The following is a 20,770-nucleotide window of genomic DNA, read 5'->3' as shown; positions in this document are numbered from 1 at the left end:
CAAAAAACAAAAACAATAAATGCATAAGTATGATTAAATTAAATATTAAGAATGTTTAAAAATCATTTTTAGAATAGCTGCTTCTACTAGAGACAGGATTTCTTTCTGTGTAATCGTGGTTGTCCTGGAACTCAATTTTTAGATCAGCTGGTCTTGAACTCAGAGAGATCCACCTGCCTCTGCCTCCCCAGTGCTGGTACTTAAAGGTGTGTGCTACCAAACCCATCTAACTTTTTTCTTTCTTTCATTCAAGGAAAAGCAGACAGTTTTCTTTCTCTTCTTCGGGTGGGTAGGATGATGCTAGAGATGTAAGCCCAGGGCCTGGCACATGCTGGATTATTTTGCTCATTTTGCTCAGTTTACTATGACCTAAAAACCACTTTATGATACACATAAAAAAATACCTTTCCTTTGTAAAGTTAAATACATTTTACTGTATAGATAGATATACTTCACTTTAGGATATCAGTTCCTGACAGGCATTTGGGGATTTTCAAAATTACAAAGAACTGTTAGTTGTAACTTATACATATGTAGTTTACATTTTGGACAGAATATCTCTGTTGCAGATTCTTAGGAAAACGGCATAAGTGCATATAATTCTGTTATATTGCCAAATTTCATTTCATGAGAATTGAATCATTTAGCATTTCCACCAGCATTTAAGTCTCAAGTCCACTTGGAATTTATCCTGGTTTATGATGTAATTTTTTAAAAAAAAATTGTAATTTTATCTCTTTCATATACCCACTTATACTAATAACAAAAAATTATTTTTGATCTAATACTAGTTGGTTGATATAATAAATTCCTTTTCCAATGAAGTCGACTCTACTTTCTGTTCTGTTTCACTGGTCTGTTAAATCATGTGCCACCATTAAAATGTCTTAGTCACAGAGACCTTATAGTATTTTTTGGAGTATCCCTTATCACTTTTCTTTTTCCAAGTTCCTCTAGCTCTCTGTAGTGGTAACTACACATGTTGCATAGATAATATTCCTAAAAGCAAGAGACATCTCAGCACTTGGCTTTATGGTAGAATTACTTTCACTGTTTTACTAAGATTTCATTTTAATTCCTTATTTGTAATGAGATATGAATGCATTTGTGTCTGTGCATGAGCATGCACTCACTGCCCACATAGGCCAAAAGAGGGCTCAGGTCACTGGGAGTTGAGGTTATATTATAGGCAACTCTCAGCTGCCAGGTGTGGGTGCTGGGAACCAAACTCAGGTTCAAGATCCATCTCCCTAGCCTTACTAGGTTTTAATTATACCTAAATGGGAAAATGAAAGCCAGATGTGGTGGTACATTTCTTTAATAATAGCACTAAAGAGGCAGAAGCAGCAAGATCATGAGCAGAAGCTAGCCTGGGCTACGTAGTCAGACCTCATTTCAAAAAATCAGGGCGGGAGGGTACGGACAAATAAGAACATCTACCTATGAATATACAGCTAAAAGCTAAAATTCTCTGATTCTTAGATAGCTCTAAATAAAAGAAAATTAAACAGTTAAGATCTAACTGAATTATAGAAATTACGGAAGTATACTTAAGGCAAATATCATGATTGCCCTGTTGAGAAAGAGATTACAAATCTTAAAGATAATGAATTTTTGTGCCATATTTGGTGGCTTAAACAAACACAGATATCACGGAAAGCATACCGGACAATCTTCCCCAGAAGAACCACCAGTCTGATTTAGCAAGTGAGACGTGTCACTCTGGTTAGTACTTGCATGTCCAAGACGGTGTTTAACAGGGACTTTGTTAAGAACATAGGCACCAGAGGTCTGTGGTTTGCCCATCATCTACAAATACAAAATAAATATCTATGTGATATAAGTTTAAAAAAAAAAACCACAAGAATGATACAAATTTAAGATAGAGGCTAACGTTGAAATGAGGAAGTACTTAAATTACCTGTAAAATTGTATCTTTTAAGGCACTATGAATATACAGATGGTTGTATTATCCATATTGTTTTGGATGTCTAATAAATATATGTTATAACACAGCTGGGGGGGGCTCAGCAGTACAGCCTGTGCTGAGTGTGCACAAGTCCCTGCCTGGTTCAATCCTTAGCCCCCAAATACATGTGTCACAGTAAAATACACACACACACACACACACACACACACACACACACACACACACACACAGAGTCCATAATAACTTTCAAAAATCTTCTCTTTAGTATACAATGTTTTTTAGTATAAAAGACAGGTTTTTTTTTTAACTTAGTATGAACAACAGTGAAATGGAAAGACAAACTTAGGCTACATTCTTTCATCATTCATCCAACATCTAGGACAAGTATTCACATTTAGGTCCAAATATGAAACAGAACACAAATAAATATGTATGACTTAGATACTAATGAACAGTGATGATTAACAGAATTGAGATGAGATGCATGTATATATTTTTCAGTGTTCTGAGATAGGAATTTGCATTAGCACAAGCTGGCCTCAAACCGATTTCTGCCTCAGTGCTCTGCTTGCTTGTTTTTATTTTTCCATCAGATCATATTTACCCTAAAGATGGTAATGTCTAGATGGAAATTGTTGTCAATATCTAGATAGCTTTAATGCACCGTGGCTAGCTCTTTCCTTCATTTACTTTTTCATTGGAATGTTCTAAGAAATATGTATATACCAGGCATTATTTATTGCTTTAGGCACCAAGAACAAAAAACTATACAAGAATCACAACCCTCATTCTTATCCAGACATGATAATGCAACTGTACATGCGGTGCTTCTGAGGCAAGGAGAGATGATCCTATTAAGGCCAACCTTAAGCTACCAACTTAAGATTTCTCTCAAAAACATAAAACAGAATCTTAATTCCTTGGAGGTTCCATTTCAGTTTTTAAAGGAGTAAAATTGTCTGCATGGGAAATGGCAGGACAAGTGGGCAGATATGAAGGTGACTGACTCTAATATAAAGCAGAGTAGCTCAAGATTCAGAGGTAGAGGTAGACAGTGCACGTGCTTTGCTGCAGATACTTCTTAAACACTCATTTTGAAAGCTCATTATCTAGAAACTGTCCTATGGGTGAAGCTAAACAGGTTAGACCTAGGTGAATCACCCTGTTGTAGACCAGCTCTCTCAGCTTTAAGACACTGAAAAGCTTTTTGAGGCACATTTCTGGGTCTTTCCCATAAAAATTGATTCAGAAGACGAGGGCGTGGGTAAAAAGCTAAGTTTGAGAACCTGGGTTTTGGTCCCCACAGCTACATAAAAGCCACTGCACAGGCAGGGAAGCCCCCACAATCCAAGTACCTAGGAAGAAGAAACAGAGGATCCTTAAGATAAGCTGGCTGGATAGATTGGCAGAACTGGCAAGCTCAGGATTCAGTGAGCCCCTGCCTCAGTAAATACAGTGCAGACGATCAACAAAGAAAGACACACAATGTCAAGTTTTAGTTTATACCCACTCAGAGCACCCATCTACTCATACTCACACCAAGTAATTACTTAGTTAATTAAATTAAAAATGGCTAAGGTCTAAGAATCTGAACTTCTTTAATAATCAGGTCTCAAGGGACAAGATGATACTGGTTTATACATCAAACAATCAACAACCCTAATGTGGAAGGTGTCAAAGCTGTAAGTTGGAAAATTCTGGCTGAGAAATGAGACACATGATTACCTTTTGGATACCTCCATGGACCGATGAGGGGGAAGACTGGGTTACCATCACCTGCTGCGGATGAAGATGCTGTGGGAGGCTATGGTGTTGCTGTGAAAGGTGACTCAGGGTGTGTTGCTGCTGCAGGAGAATCTGTGCTGAGGACTGGAGTGCTGGTTGCTCATTGTTCTCTCTATGCCACAGGACTCGAATGAACCGATTGTTCAAAACTGCTTCTGTGCTAGAAATGGCTTTCCTGGCCTCTTCATTGGTAAGGTATTGGATGAGTGCTGCTTCTGGATCACCCTTAAAAGCAACCTTTAAAGAAAATAATAGCAACAACTTAAACTATGAACTAAATTATGTGCCTCCAAATTTGTATGTTGAAATTCTAGCCCTCAGTGGAGAACAGGATTAGGGAAAAATTCAGGTCATATGGGGTACTAAAATTGTGCCCTTAACATTTTTAGGTAAGATGGCATTATGCGAAGATGAAGGGGTCTCCACAACCCTCTTCCACCCTCTCTGCCATATGAAGACAGTGAAAAGCCAGGTGTCTACAAGCTAAGAAGGCGTCCCTCTGAAGCAGCTTACCAAGTGGCACTAGATCCCTCTGGAGTTGGGAGTTACAGGCAGCTGTGACCTACACAGTGTGGATGCTAGGACCCTAACTCAAGTCCTCTGGAAAAGCAGTTCAGCTCTTAATTGCCAAACTGTCTCTTTTACAATAGAATAAATTCCTACTGTTTGTTTATTCAGCCTATGGTATTCAATATGAGTGCCTGAGAAAACTGTTCTACCTATGCAAAATAAGCCATCCAGTTTTTATTCTAAATGCCATAAAGAATAATGACAGAAAACATTTAAGAGAAAAGAACATGAATTCAAACTAACATGTAAGTACAATAAAATAAATCCTTACTTTTACTACACATTCATAAGTTCAAACTTCTAACCAGTAGACATCAAAAGATTATATTATCACTTCAATTGATTTGCTGTTGAATAATATAGCAAAAATCTCAGTTTCTTAGACAACATTAACATACAAAGGAAGAGGTCATTTGTTCAGACAAAGACCTATGAACGACAACAACAAAAATAACAAGAACTAGCCTGGTGTTTTCAGAAAAAACGATTACAGAAAAGAATCAAATGAATTCTCAAGAACAAATTAAACTAAATAATTCCATGATACACACATGCACATTCAAATATATAACAGTTTACAACTCTCTGCAAAGTTGTACCTAGGGATACTTTCCAAAACTCACAGCATACACGCACTCTGTCTCTGATTGAATTAAATTACCTGGATATTAACTATGGTTCCAAATTTGCTGAAGTGTTCGTTGAGCTTGGTAATGTTGTTCAATTCCTGGGGGATTTTTTTCACCTCTAGTTTGGTGTTTGTATAATGATTCTTCCTCAGGAAGCCTGGTTTACTTTGATTGTTGTTCCCTTGTCTGAAACAAACATTGATGAATCTTGGTTAATCCTCCCACCCTATGGCTAGCCAAGAGATGCTATCTTCAGCAAGGAAGGTAAAGTTTAGGCACTCTTCAAAAATTACAGAATTTTAACATAACCCTCATTACAATAAAATAGAGGAAGAGGAAAACAAAATGAAGTATTTCAAAGAGAAGTGGTCCAACTGATACTAAAAACATGTTAGAGCCACACAGGTACCAGATTACCTTTTAAACAAATTGAGTAACATTTTTAACTATATAGTTTTCATTTTTAAGCATGTTTTTTTTCAACTTCTGCAAAGGTATCAATGCTTTCTTTCTGGCCACTTCTAGTTCACTTCTGATCAATGACGTTTTTTACACATATCTTATCATGAATATCCTGTTAGCTTTTTAATTTCTTTTGTTTTGTTTTTTAGGTTTTTTGAGACAGGGTTTCTCTGTGTAGCCTTGGCTGTCCTGGAACTCACTCTGTAGACCAGGCTGGCCTCAAACTGGGATTAAAGGCATGTGCCACCACTGCCCGGCAGCTTTTTAATTTCTAAGATATTCTAAAGATGCCTCTTAGAACCCTAACTCTAAGAAACATACTTTGAAAAATCACTAATGATTTATTTGTTTGCTTGTTTTGCTAGACAGGTTTTCTCTGTAAGAGCCCTAGCTGTCCTTGCTTTGTAGACCAGGCTGGCTTTGAACTCACAGAGCGCTGGAATTAAAGGTATGCACCACCACACCTAGCAAAAATTTTATTAACACAAGAGAAACAACACAAGTATTGATTACATATTTCTAATAAAGAAAACCATCTTACTTTCCCAGCCAAGGCTTCTTTGTAAGTGGCCCCTCCAAACCACTAATAGCTCTCTTTCGGCTCTCTGGTTCCAGGACTACTCTGGTGACGTTGCTATTAACTGAAACAGGAACTGGTGGTTCAGTCTGGATGACAATATTAGCAGCTGTTGGAAACAAAAATCCCCATTAATGAATTCTGGGGAAACATCAAATGATTGGAATATTTAATCTAAAGCTAAAAAGGGTCCTATGGACAGCATTCACCTACCACCATTTTTTATCTTTGTTTTGTTTAAAGGCAGATCACCGGCCTTAGTTTGCCAAGGGCTGGGATTAAAGGCATGCACAACTGTGTCTTGCTTACTACTTCCTTCTTAGAAATTCCTATCAGCAAAAAAAGCCACAAATGCCTTTATTCTTTACATTCAAAAAATTAAAATGCAAGCTTAAAACCTCAAAGGCCATTCAATGTGACCGCTAACTCAAGCAGACCATCAATGAATACAAGAAAGTTATCGGAGAAAATTGTCTGAAGAACAAGACATTTACTTTTTATACACACACACACACACACACACACACACACACACACACACACGCGCGCGCGCGCGCGCCATAAGTTTACTTATTTTTACAATATATAGCAAATACTGTTTTCAGCAAGGGATCAAACAGTACAACTAGGATTATTATCTGCCTCTGGTCATGGTCCAACAAAATGTTCACCACATAAAGATTTTCTTTTCTTTTCTTTCCCTCCCTTCCTTCCTCCCTCCCTCCCTCTCTCTCTTTTTCTTTCTTTTTCTTTTTGTGGTTTTTGAAGACATGGTTTCTCTGTGGAGACCTGGCTGTCCTGGTCTACACATTTGGGCTGGCCTTGAACTAAGAGATCTACCTTCCTCTGCTGCCCGAGTGTTGAAATTAAATGTATTTGCCACCACCGCCCAGCTAACGATTTCCTTGTATGCAATATTACATTATTTTGTTTTCTTTCTTTTTTTTTTTTTTCTTTTTGGAGATTGGTTGTCACTCCAGCCCAAGCTGGCCTGGAACCCCTGCTTCAGTCTCCTGAGCACTGACTAGAATTGGAGCAAGACACCATGCCCAACTATGTGTTTATAGTGGATTATACTTTAATGTATTTGCAAGGAGGAAAATGAACTCACATTAAAGGTGTATGCTTGTATTTTATCTTGGCTTGTATGGGCGGGGGAGGGACAACTTGAGACAAGATCTGACTATGGAGCCCTGGATGGCCTGTAACTTACTATGTAAACTAGGCTAGCCTCAAACTCACAGAGATCTGTCTGTCTTCCGATTGCTGTAATTAAAGGCATGTTTAATGGTGGTCAGAGACACCACAACTGTCATGGCTTGATTTTTTTTTTAAACTTTGAAATAGATCCTGATAGATGTAATTCTTATTGATTTTTACTTGTTTGTCTTTTCTGTTTTTAGACAGGGTCTCACGTGGCCCAGGCTGGCTTTGAATCTGCTATATAGATAAAGATAATCTTCAATCCCTGATCCTCCTGCCTCTACACAGATAAAAAATTACCGCTGGGCCTGAGTAGATATAGCTGTAATCTTAAAAAGTAAATTGATAAAATGCTAATCTATTTGCAGGGCTTAGGCTTGAAACATTGTTGGTTTGAGGCCACAGCTCTCAAAATGCAGAATATACCTTTGATCAGTTCTTTAAGGGAAAGGGACCAATCATTTCACCTTGTCTCTGAACTCTATCTAACACTGTGCCCAGCATACAACTAAAATGGTCCGACGTCCTACCCCCGCCCCCCAAAAATTGAAAATATTATTATTTTCTGTATCTAAAGTAAATATATTCTAAATATACTATTAAAATAAAATTTAGGGGCTAGAGAGATGGCTCAGTGGTTAAGAGCACCTACTGCTCTTTCGAAGATCCTGAGTTCAAATCCCAGCAACCACATGGTGGCTCACAACCATCCATAATAAGATCTTCTGGTGCATCTGAAGACAGCTACAGTGTACTTAGATATAATAATAAATCTTTAACTAAATAAATAAATAAAATTTAGAAGCAAAGTTATTAAAAGACTTTTGAGATGATTACATAGTATCTTTCAAAAGTATAAGCAGTCTGATTTCCTCAAGAAAGATCAGAAACACAAAGGTGTTAACTCTAATATTAAACTACTGCATAACATTTATCATCAGAAAAAAGCATCCTCACCTCTTGGATTTGCATCCATATCTCCAGATGTGAGGCCAATCAGGTTGGGACGCTGTGTCTGTGCTCTTGAGAAGAACTGTCTGTACTGTGATCTACCAGAACTGGTGATGCTAGGTGCTTCAGGATTATAGCCATCTGGTTCATATGTATCTGAAAAACAAAACAAACAAAAACCCCAACATTTAGAAAATCAGAATGCTCAAACTATTCTCATATTACTATAAATAAAGAGCTGTTCAAAGTATGTGTTCTTCAAAAAATATAATTACATCAATGCATACACACTCCTCTGTGAGTTATATTAGACACTCCTTTAGGAGTAAAAACATTGTTACTGTCATGAACATAGAGACATTCAAATTTAAACACTGATTTTTACTTCTCAACCCACTCAGTCTTGTTTACCCCTGTATATTAACCATTTACTTCAATTTTCAGTAACCATACCTATTTTTATCACTAATTTTTATGAACATGAACAAGTTTATTCAAAGACTGTTGAGTTTTGTATCTTATCAATTTCTAGCTAGTTCTATAATCAATAAATAATTTTTTAAGCTGAAGAAAAAAACAGCTGGCTTCTTATCCAAAGCATATTTCAAATAAGAGCTAGGTAAGTTAAATTTTCATATTAATAGTTATTTTAAAACCACCCTATTATTCACCTATGTACTTATCATATTCTTATACTTTTTCCTAAAACAAAAAAAAAAATCATTTTTAAAATTCTAATCCTATGTAACTATTTTACTAGTGTAAAAAGTGATTCTGAAAGAAATGATAGACTTAAATGGCACATATCCTCATCACTCCAAATCAAATCATAGCCAGGTAGACAGAACACACTGGTTTTCATAGTTACGACTCATGTGTTTCTTTTTTGTTCTTAATGGAAAATGTGTTTAATAATTCATATAAAGTTCAAACTACAAGATCAGGTTCAAGTACATCTTTATTAAAGGCTGTCACTGCTATGATACAGAGGATAAGCTCACAAATGATCCACTTGCTGGAGAGAGAGCTCAGTGGTTAAGAGAAGACGCAAGTTGTTTCTCAGCACTCATGTCAATTGGTTCGAAACCACTTGTAACTCCAGCTCCAAAGGATCCAACACCCTGCCTCTGGACAGGAGGGGCATGCGTACTCACACGCATAAACCCACACACAGACATACACACACAATTAAAAATTAGTAAAATAAGCCAGGTGTAGGGGTACATGCCACTAATATCAGCACTTGGAAGGTACAGGCAAGTGGAATTTGAGGCCAGTCTGAGAAACAAGGTAAGTCCTAGGCTAGCTAAAGCAATGTAGCGAGACTCTGTCTCAAATAAAATAAAATAAATCTTTAAAACAAACAATCTACCTTAGGAATTTCCAGAATTCTGAAAGCATTCTTCTGTGTCTATCCTATCTAAATAGGGTAAATAAGGCCTCAGAAGTCTTTGGTGCAGCATATCACTCCCAACTCTCTTAGATGAAACCTTGCCCTGAATACTGTATTTTCCAACTTCAGGTTCCATGAGCATATTCTCTCCCTGCAAAACACCAGCTCTAAGTTTAGAGCAATTACATGCCACTGAGGGCAGCCAACCGAGACACCTGGGATCAGTGCTAACCCTGCTGCAAGGGCTCCGTCCTGTCCACACTGCTGCAAGGGCTCCGTCCTGTCCACACTGCACCTAGTTTCTTCCCTTTCACTTTTGAAAATAGCTCATGATGGAGTATAGACGATTAAAAACTGGTTTCCTTTTTAAAAAACAAACAAACAAAACCCAAAACTTCTATTTTGGTGTACTATCTAAGCAGTTATTCTACCAGAGTATTCTTTGAATCTCTTCAGTTCCTGCTCTATAGCCTTCCTTATAACTTTTTTTCTTCCACAAGCTGAAGACAGAGTCAATGCTCAGTGTTTTCTTCAATCCATCACTATCTTATTTCCTGAGATAAAGTTTCTCATTGAATTTTCAGCTATAATGGCTGGCCAGTGAACCCCAGAAGTTCTCTCAACTAAGTCCCTCATGCCAGAATGATAGGCATGTGCCCCTATGCCCAGCTTTTTATAAAGGTGTTGGGGATTCAAATTTAGTTCTTCACAATTTGGGGCAAGCATCATACTAAATGAACTATACCCTTAACTTTTGTTTGTTTAGGTCCAGTTGACAGAATTACTACTGAGAGAAAAGTGCATTTATGATGTATAGCTTAAAAGGAAATCCTATCTATTTATTAAATTTAAATAAATATATTAAATGTCTGAGTGATACAGTTTGAAGATGATAGGTAAAATAACAAATTCCACAGATTCCACAGTTATGCTGTCCTGGTTAGTTTTATGTCAATTTGACACAAGCTAGAGTTATCTGAAAAGAAACCTCAACTGAGAAAAAAATGCCTCTATAAGACGCAGCTTTAAGGAAATGTAATTGAGGAAAATACGTAATAAAAAAAAAAAAGACGCAGCTTTAAGAAATTTTCTTAATTAGTGATTGATGGAGGATAGGGAAGGAGCCCATTATGGGTGGTGCCATCCATGGGCTGATGGTCCCAGGTTCTATAGGGAAGAAAGTTGAGCAAGCCACCATGAGCAAGCCAGTACGCAGCACCCCTCCACAACCTCTGCATCAGCTCTTACTCCAGATCCCTGTCCTGACTTCCTTTCATGATGAAGGATAAGCCAAATAAACCCTTTCCTCCCCAAGAGTCTTTGGTCATCACAGCACTAGTAACCCTAAGACAGAGGGCTAACAAAATAAATCCTACTTCAACTTTTAATCAAACGAACAAAGTATGGTTCACAGTTTTCAATTACTGCCTAGTAGTAACAGAAACTCCCACAGTTGAGGCTACAAAAAGGTTCGAAATTCACACAATCAAATGACTTTGTTCTAAGGCCCCTGGGAACACAGAACCCGAATAAATGAAGGTTCCACAATAAGGTCAGGCATGGTGGCAAACACCCAAAAACCTACCACTCAGATCCCAAATTCAAGGCTAACTTGGACGATGTCATGACCCTTGTTTGTTTTTTTAAAGAGCGCTTTAGTTATGAACTGAATTCCAAAAGACTAGCAAGACAAACATCTTTTTAAAAGAGATTATCAAAACACCAACAAAACATACCACAGATCTTCAGAACACATGTCAATAGGGTGAAATAATTTTCAACAACCCTACATTCATTATGAGCAATATGTCCATACAACAGGGAGTAGAAAGGAGAAACTATATTTATCCACCAGCAGCAGGAAACTAGATGTTTGGCTTTATTTCAAAGAAAATTTACCCTAGTTTTTCTGTAATATACCAGTAATTAACTAGAAAATACTCAAGTAAATACTATCTTCCTATAAAGCTTATCAGAAACTACCTCAAGGAAGATGTGACTGTTACCAAGGCAATGAATGTAAACATACAGGACAACACAGATGACAGACACACACAGAGGACCTCATCATCAACAACCACTAGGGACAAACCAAAGAAACAGAGAGACAGAAAATAACTCTACCTAAGAGCTTTAATAGGAACTTTGAGTGCCAGGTCATATGGTAGGTTGACCAGTTTAAGGTATAAAGATCAGTGAGGAGGATGGCCATCTTCAGCAAAGCTTACCTGGGACCAGAGGGGTGGGGCTGGAGACTGAGGTATGATACCCAATGGAGGATCCCATGAGGTTTCGAGGTGGCACCAAACGAGCTGCCAACAGAGGAGGCGGTGTCCCCAACTGAAGTCGCTCAGATGCAGCAGCACCATGTTCACGAGAATACATGGGCTGTCCTATAGAGGAAAGAATAGGAGGGCAGCTGGGATTGAGAGTCAATGCTTCTCTGAGGCAATGGTGTACTTCCTGAGGATGTGAGCCAAGAACAGAGAAATTACAACAACAGGAACAGTAGTAGAGAAAGACATTACTGAGATTCTAACTCAAGAAAGCACAGACATGCAACTAGTTAGGATGCATCAAGGTACAAAGAAATTAGCATTGCATAATCTGCCCTTTAGAATCCTTTCTCCTGTCTCTGTCTCTGTGTCTCTTCCTTGAGAGAGGGTTTTGTGCATGCTTGCCTCAAAGTCATTGAATCCTGATCCTACTGCCTCCATGGCTCAAGCTTTGAGATTGCAGGTATGCAATACCACACCTAGCTTTCTACTTTTTTGAATCTTAAGTGAAGTAAATGTATGCTAGTTTTCTCTAAAGCTAAGCAATGTACCAACTGAGTTAAAGAAAGGAATCCTGAGCTATTGTTCATATAGAATCTAGTATTCAATGAGCTATACAGATATCAAGGTTGTCATGCACAGATCTCCCTCCAATCACAAGTGAAATGTCAACTCTGTACAAAATATACTCCTGTATCTAAAAGCATGAAAAAAACCAGTAAGACATACAAAACAAATTATCATACCCATAGACTCATAAAGAATAAGAAATGCTCACTAGAAGAAAATTTAAAAGGTGGTGGAAATTTGTTATCACCATAGAGAGGGCAATAACAAAGAAAAAAGATGAAGGAAAATGCAACAGACTAATACTGGATATAGGAAATGGTTGTGGATATTAGGAGTCATGTTTTAAAATAGAATACATTTACAGACATAATAAACACATGAGCACATGGCACACATACTACACACTTGGAAAAAGACAAAGTATTACAGAGTAAAACCTTCCTTTGGTTTCTACTTAGTACCATTTCCTAACAACAATATACAAAACATAAATTTACTGTAAGGTTTAGTGAATATTTTATATAATAAGGCCAGACATTCACTACAACATAAGACACAGTAAAGTTAGCAAGATTTTCGTATGTGACTAAATGCCTTACAATTTCAAAATCCCTTTATATTTTTAACACAGACTGATAAGACAGGCCACAAAGTAATCACTTGATTTCATAGTAGTAAGAAGACTAAGACTAACATCTCCCATCTTCTCTGTCCACATGCATGAAGGAAAAATGAAAAAGCTCACTGCAAAGCAGATGATGTAACTACATAGTTAACACCAATTCTCTCAAAATGTTTTAAAAGATTTAGTCCATCACTATATTGCAATAGCAATTTAAAATAACCTCAAACATTAGAAAATAGATCAATCATGACCTACTAGAGAATATTCATTGAAGAAAAAAACCAAGAAGCATAATGCTCAAGAGAAAAACCAAAAGAAACAATGCTATCTGTATGATGGCTTTAAATATATGATCCAGCACAAATCTGCCTGGTATATGTAATCAGTAACTAGAGACTAAAGGGCAAGCTTGTACAAAGACAGTTAAAACCACAGACAACATGTGATTCAATCATTAAGAAGGTGGCTAGAGTTGGTGCATGCCTGGTGCCTCTGAGGCCAAAACAGGGGTGCTGCACACCCCAGAGTCATAAGCTGTTCTGTAGGTACTCAAAGTGTAAATTTGGTGCCCCAAATTTCCCAACACACTAAAAATATACATAAAGTTCTTTACTTTATTTGAACAAACCAAATTATGTGGTTTGGAAATTACTAATTATATTTACAAAAGAGAACTTGAACAACTTTAAGGGTCCAATTTATTTATTTTTTTTTATTTTTATTTTTTGGTTTTTCGAGACAGGGTTTCTCTGCATAGCCCTGGCTGTCCTGGAACTCACTTTGTAGACCAGGCTGGCCTTGAACTCAAAAATCCTCCTGCCTCTTTCTCCCAAGACGTGTGCCACCACGCCCGGCTCAAGGGTCCAACTTATCTGTCTCAAAGACAGTATTTCAAATGAAAACTAAGGAAACTATATTAAAATCAACTACACAAGATATTAAAAAAAACTATGACCAAAATACTCTATTATACTTATATTCTCCAAATATTTTTTATGTGTATGTTTTGTGTTTATGTATGGTGAGTGTACATGTGTTCCTTTGAGCAATCACGGGCATAAATGTGGGCGTGCGCGCCACTGTATGTGTTGAGATGGAGTCAGAGGACAATCTTGGGTGTCTTTGCTTTTTTACCTTGTTTAGTACAAGTTTCACGCTATTCGCCAGTTGGTCCTCAAGAATTCAGCGAATCTGCTTCTCTTCTCACTGGAGAAGTACGCAGATTCCTGACATGAGCTACCATGTCTGACTTTACCTGTTCTGAAAACCTGAACTCCAGTTTTCATACTTGTACAGCGAGTTTGTTATCCATTTGAGCCACCTCCCCACGAATATCCAATTTTCAAAAGTTTTTTACATGATTCCCACTGTAAACCACTGTAGTGATGATTCAATACCAGAACTTTTTACATTTATTTCTCTCTGTGTCATGCACATGCAAACGTGTCAGAAGACAACTTCCACTGGCTTTCTCTTCCCCTTATGGGTCTTGAGAATCATATTTACGTCACCAGGTTTAGAGGCAAGCACCTTACCTTTACCCACTAAGCCATCTGACCAGGCCCTGCAATTGTGTTTTAAATGCTAAGATGGCTATCAGATGCTATCCTCTAGGGCTTTAATTTTTTCTATAAACTGTGTGTGTGTTATATGTACATGTTCATGTGGGCAGATGCATATGAAGACAAGAAGTTGACATCAATGTCCTCTTATATTGCTTTGCTTTCTACTTTTTTTCCCTTCTTTGTAAAAACTGAGATAGGGCCTCATGTATGTCTGGCTGGCCTTGAATGTACTGTGAATGTGAGGAGGGTCTTGAACTCCTGATTCTCGTGCCTTCACTTCAGAAATGCAGAAATGACAGGCATGTACCATCACCTCTGGATTTAAGTGGCACTAAGCACTGAACCCGGGGCTTTATGCATGGTAGAGAAGCATTTTACCAACTGAGCCCCATCTCACATCTTATTTTTGAGACAGTGTCTTTCACTGAATCTATCAGGAGCTCCAGGAATCCAACTGTCTCCTTCCCTGTAGCACTAGAGCTAGAGGCACTATACCTGACTTTCATTTGGTGCTGTGGGTCTAAACCCAGAGCCTCATGCTTGCACTGTAAGCACTTTCCTGAGCCATCTTCCTGCTCCTCCCTACATACTTTAGTGTCAAATAGTATGCTTTTAACTATGGAAGAAAATTCACAAAGCTGTCTGAATGACACAATTGTGACTTGTCCAATATTAATATTCCATTTCCCAACAAATTAATTCTCTTTATAAACAGTGACACAGCAGCTAAGATTATAAAGTAGTAAAACACAAATACCAAGGAGAAATCAATATCTTTTATTGTCTTAAAGTAAAAATGGTAATTATTACAAGGACTGGTTTTATTCTAAGAGTCTTTCTTCCTTCCTTCCTTCCTTCCTTCCTTCCTTCCTTCCTTCCTTTCTTTCTTTCTTTCTTTCTTTTTTGTTGTTGTTGTTGTTTTGTTTTTTGAGACAGGGTTTCTCTGCATATCCCTGGCTGTCCTGGAACTCACTTTGTAGACCAGGCTGGCCTCGAACTCAGAAATCCGCCTGCCTCTGCCTCTCGAGTACTGGGATTAAAGGTGTGTGCCACCACACCCGGCCTCTATCTATCTATCTATCTATCTATCTATCTATCTATCTATCTTTGTTTTTCAAGACAAGGTTTCTCTGTGTAGCTCTGGCTGTCCTGGAACTCACTCTCACTCAGTAGACAAGGCTGGCCTCAACTCAGAAATCTTCCTGCCTCTGCCCACTGAGTACTGATCTTAAAGGCATGAGTTACCACCTAGCTTAAAGTATATTTTTTTAAAGATTTATTTTATTCTATGTATGTGAGTACACTGTAGCTGTCTTCAGACACACCAGAAGAAGGCATCAGATTCCATTACAAATTGTTGTAAGCCACCATGTGGTTTCTGGGAATTGAACTCAGAACCTCTGAAAGAGCACTCAGTGCTCTTAACTGCTAAGTCATCTCTCCCACCTTTAAAATGTATTTTTAAAATTGAAAAATATACTAGATATTTTCCTATGTAGTCCTTTGTTCTGAAAAAGCAAGAAGCTGATAATTATATTTGTTTCCTAATATTCTTACATCTGTTACTAATCTCTCTGAAAAACAGATATTCAGAATTTCAGTTCTAAAACATTACACTCTTTCTTTTTTTTTTTTCTTTTTTCTTTTTTTTTTAAAAGATTTATTTATTTATTGTAAGTACACTGTAGCTGTCCTCAGACACTCCAGAAGAGGGAGTCAGATCTCGTTACGGATGGTTGTGAGCCAACATGTGGTTGCTGGGATTTGAACTCCTGACCTTCGGAAGAGCAGTTGGGTGCTCTTACCCACTGAGCCATCTCACCAGCCCTACACTCTTTCTTTTAAAGATATGAGAGAAAGGCCACCTGAGATCGGTTACCTTATACATCTTAGCTCCACAGCATCTACCACAATGCCTGGCATATAAACACTAAACAAATATTTTCTGAATTAATGAATATTGAACTAAGTCTATGAGATTACTGGCAACTGCCAAATTTCTTAAAATCAACACCAGCCCGGTGTGGTAGCACAGACCTTTAATCCCAGCAGTCAGGAGGCAGAGGCAGGTAGATCTCTGTTAGTTTGAGGCTAGTGTAGTTTACTATAGTGAATTCCAGAACAGCCAGGCATATGTTGAAAAACCCTGTTTCAAAACTTAAATTAATAATAACAATAAGAATAATATAAAAATTTGCCGGGCGTGGTGGTGCACACCTTTAATCCCAGCACTTGGAGGCAGAGGCAGGCGGATCTCTGAGTTCAAGGTCAGCCTGGTCTACAGAGTGAGTTCCAGGACAGCCAGGGATACACAGAGAAACCCTGTCTCAGGGAAAAAGAAAAAAAAATTTAATAAAAATTAATGCCAAGCAGAGTATTTATAGAGTGTGTCACAATATTTAATTTGGTATAAAAAAAAATAAATGGATAACTGCCAGTTTCTTTTAAAAAGCAGAATTTTTACTATGACAACACTAAATGTAACAATATAAAATATGCCATTTGCCTAGACTGCAATAAACCCAAGTTTTCATATTTATAAGTACAAAAGACATTTTAAACTGTAAGCACAATGATCAGTGCTAAAGCTGGATAACAAGAACCTTCATTATACTGCACATATCTCAGCTTACTATATTATCTTCATTTTTATATACATTTGATATTTCTCATAAGTAAAAATGATAGCAACAATAAAACCTGCACTATGAGAAAATACTAATCAGAAGACCATGAGACAGAAAATGTCAGATTTTTGATTTATATTTATAAAAGAAAAAAAATTAAACAGACCTATATTTAAATATGCATCATTACCTAACAAATGCTTCTATGTTATGTAGGAATCTTAAATAGGAGACAAATGTTTCTCAAGTTCTTAGACTTGAACCTTGAAGCAGAAAAGAAAGCATTTATGTAGCGGTAAAGAAGAAAATGCCTTTTCTTGAGTCACTACAGGAGCATAGACACTGTGCGTGTCAGAAACAATAAAAAAGAGATTAGCAAAGTAAGACCTAAACACTGCAAGAGTCAGAAGCCTAAGAGAAGAGTCTGATGATTCAGAAGGAAACAGTAACCAACCACTAGAGAGTTTGCATGACAAAAGTCCTTGGCTGAGGTGCTTAAACAAACATAATGGTGTCAAATGACCCAAATGGCAATGAGTCAAACATGAATAAGAGCAGAGGTTCTAGTGGAAATATAGTGAAGGAGAAACTTCAAAGGAAATGGGTTTTGACCAACTAGGTTTTTTTTAAAAAAGCAAAAGCAAGGTTGGAGCTTGCCTTGTGTGCTAGGTAGGGGCTAGTGTTCAAGTCTACATACATCATTAAGGGGGGAAAATGCAGTGTGCCAGTCATATGATGATGTTCACATGAGTAATTGGCTCTTGTACTCATCAACAAAGACAAGAAGGGTGGAAGGCATTGATTTAAGAATAGGCTTTATTTTCAGAGGTTGAAAGCTGACAAGAAAATAGTAACTACATAGACTATAACTAATCGTTTAAGGTTATCAGATGCCAAGGACATATTAGATGCCTTACATGAATATAAATTCATTTTCTCTTCAGAGAAGAATCATAATGAAGTAACATTACTCTTACTCAGAAAAAGAAACTGAGGTACATACAGAAGTCAAGTCACTTGGCCCAGATGAGAGAGAGAGTAGTGAAGACCCAGGATCTTAAACAGATCCAACTACTTTACTTGGTTGCCTTTTTGTGACATGAGAGAAATAAGGAAATGTTTCAGAGGCAAAGCAAATTTATAAGCACAGATACACAAGAAATGGACATCCCACCATTTCTGTAGATTAAGAACTCATTATCTAACACTGTAAAAACAACCACTCCTTTGAGTGTTTGGTTTTTGAGACAGTAGCTTAAGTTGCCTATGTGGCTGAGACTGTCCCAAGCACTGGGATTTACGGGAGTATGCCATCATGCCTGGCTTAACTGACCTGCAAAAAATGTTTCTGGGGGCTGGTGAGATGGCTCAGCGGTTAAGAGCACCGACTGCCCTTCTGAAGGTCCTGAGTTCAAATCCCAGCAACCACATGGTGGCTCACAACCATCCTCAACGAGATTTGACTCCCTGTTCTGAAGTGTCTGAAGACAGCTACAGTGTACTTACATATAATAAATAAATCTTTAAAAAAATGTTTCTGAAAAATAATTTTTAAAAAAATGTATGTATCTCAAGTTGGATGATGGTTACACATGCCTTCAATCCTAGCACTCAGGTACCAGAGGAAAAAAAATCTCAGAGTTTGAGGACAGCCTGGTCTATGGATCGAGTTCCAGGACAGTCAGGACAACACAGAGAAACCCTGTCTCAAAAAAACAAAAACAAACAAGTAAACAAAATCACTAGGCACTTGATTTTTAAAGAGGTATAAATCAAGAGAATCACTTTAAAATTAAACATGAATGTTAAAAATGTGTTAAAACTTATTATAATTTATGTTTTCTATCTTTACTTCAACAAGTTAAGTAACTATTAGAATATTTTACCTGACTCTTGTATACTTGTTAGAAACTAGGCCATAGCCGGGCGTTGGTGGCACACGCCTTTAGTCCCAGCACTTGGGAGGAAGAGGCAGGAGGATTTCTGAGTTCGAGGCCAGCCTGGTCTACAAAGTGAGTTCCAGGACAGCCAGGGCTATACAGAGAAACCCTGTCTTGAAAAACCAAAAAAAAAAAAAACCAAAAAAAAAAAAAAAAAAGAAAGAAAAGAAACTAGGCCATATGTGTTAAGAGATTCCTTTAGCAGAAGCTCAATGCTGTGACTGCAGTAGTCACTATTAAGTGACTCTGTGCTGCCATTCCACAGTAATACAGGGCTCATTGCTTCTCCCCACTCCAGCACACAAAATTAAAATACAGTCATATAACATGACTCCTTTGTAAATTTGAATTTAACTGTACAGTTTTACATTCCACAAGAACAAGCATTTTTTGTTGTACTTACACACAGTGCCACACTGTATGTATGCAGATCAGAGGACAACTTGCAGAGTCATTTCTCTCCTTCTATCATGTGGGATCCAGAGATCAAACTCAGATTCTGAGCTTTGGTGGCAACTGATTTTACTTACCATCTTGACAACCCATTTAAAGCACCTTTTGGAATGGTCTGTCTCCCTGCTAATCCCTAGACTGCCCTCAACAGGCAAAAATGACACTACAGAGCCTGCAGCCCAACATGCAAAACTCTAGCCTTCGACCAGAATTGCATAACTGGACTGGAAGCTACACTCACACTAACATCCTGGAATTGTACACCACCCAGTCTGTACTGTTATCCTTTATAGAGTACATCCCCGGGAGTTACAAAGGTTCTTCTCTTCACTAGAACATAGGCAGACACTCTGTCTCCTGTCTCACAATTGCAGGTGGCACTCCACTTACTGTGTAGCCCACCTGCCCAGTGTATGAGAAACTGATCTGTTTAATTAAAAACAAAAAAATCCCCCCAAAAACCTAAGAATTTGTTGAAGTGACATTTACTTACTTTCTGATACTGTATAAAGGAGGTTCTGCGGTAAAGGAGGAGGTAGTCTTGCTCCCACTGGTGCAAGATTGGGCACTGCACTTGTCCCAGGCTGGTCACGGCTGTTTATTAAACTTGACTGTGAAATGGGAGGTCCTACAGAATTTAAAAAAAAAAATGTGTCAAGTACAGGATTAATAATCTCTAGTAAGAATCTAGTACTAATACGAATACTAATACTAATGCATTCAGACTTAACAATCTTGAACATACTCCTAATTCTCCAACAGACAAAGCTCATCACAAGGAAAGGAAAGCGAGACTGAGTGCCTTTGCAGGCAGACATGAGAATGGAGGGAAGGGACTTGAGGAACAGCAGATGGCATGAGCATTAAGTAAGTAATGAACAATCTGCAACTGTGAATACCATGGAAAGTATGAAAGATAGTGAGGTCAGGCCATGGTGGTTCTGCTGTTAGCCCCAGCACTCGAGTGGTAGAGACAGGGAGATCTTGGTGAGCTCAAGGCCAGTGTGGTCTACACAGGAGTTCTAGGCCAGGCAGGGTTACAAAGAGAGATTCTGTCAACAAAAAAAACGAAAAAAAAAAACCAAACCAAAAACCACCACCACCAACAACAATAATAATAAGGTAGAGTGCTGGGCTGGAGATGTAGTGGTTCAGTTGGTGGAGTGCTTGTCTAGCACCCACAAAAACTTGATTTGGATCCCATCCCCAGCATG

The 20,770-nt window shown here is 37.9% G+C and overlaps 1 protein-coding gene across 4 annotated transcripts in view; it reads right to left on the bottom strand.

The window, feature by feature from the left end:
* The window catches only part of Rbm27 (RNA binding motif protein 27), a 66,338-nt gene that overhangs the window by 15,679 nt on the left and 29,889 nt on the right, over positions 1 to 20,770 (bottom strand). For 3 of the 4 annotated variants that reach the window (XM_006525863.3, XM_006525864.3, XM_017317887.2), the window contains 7 exons: positions 20,050 to 20,184; positions 11,729 to 11,893; positions 8,114 to 8,263; positions 5,918 to 6,062; positions 4,947 to 5,100; positions 3,656 to 3,952; positions 1,666 to 1,809 (listed from right to left, as the gene is read on the bottom strand). In XM_006525863.3, the coding sequence (XP_006525926.1) occupies positions 1,666 to 1,809; positions 3,656 to 3,952; positions 4,947 to 5,100; positions 5,918 to 6,062; positions 8,114 to 8,263; positions 11,729 to 11,893; positions 20,050 to 20,184 (1,190 nt within the window). The remainder of the gene's footprint in view (positions 1 to 1,665; positions 1,810 to 3,655; positions 3,953 to 4,946; positions 5,101 to 5,917; positions 6,063 to 8,113; positions 8,264 to 11,728; positions 11,894 to 20,049; positions 20,185 to 20,770) is intronic. The other variant, NM_172626.2, reaches the window with a different exon arrangement.

Source organism: Mus musculus, chromosome 18 (assembly GCF_000001635.26).
Source record: "Mus musculus strain C57BL/6J chromosome 18, GRCm38.p6 C57BL/6J".
Taxonomy (NCBI): Eukaryota; Metazoa; Chordata; class Mammalia; order Rodentia; family Muridae; genus Mus; species Mus musculus.
This window is presented reverse-complemented; position numbering and strand designations above follow the sequence as displayed.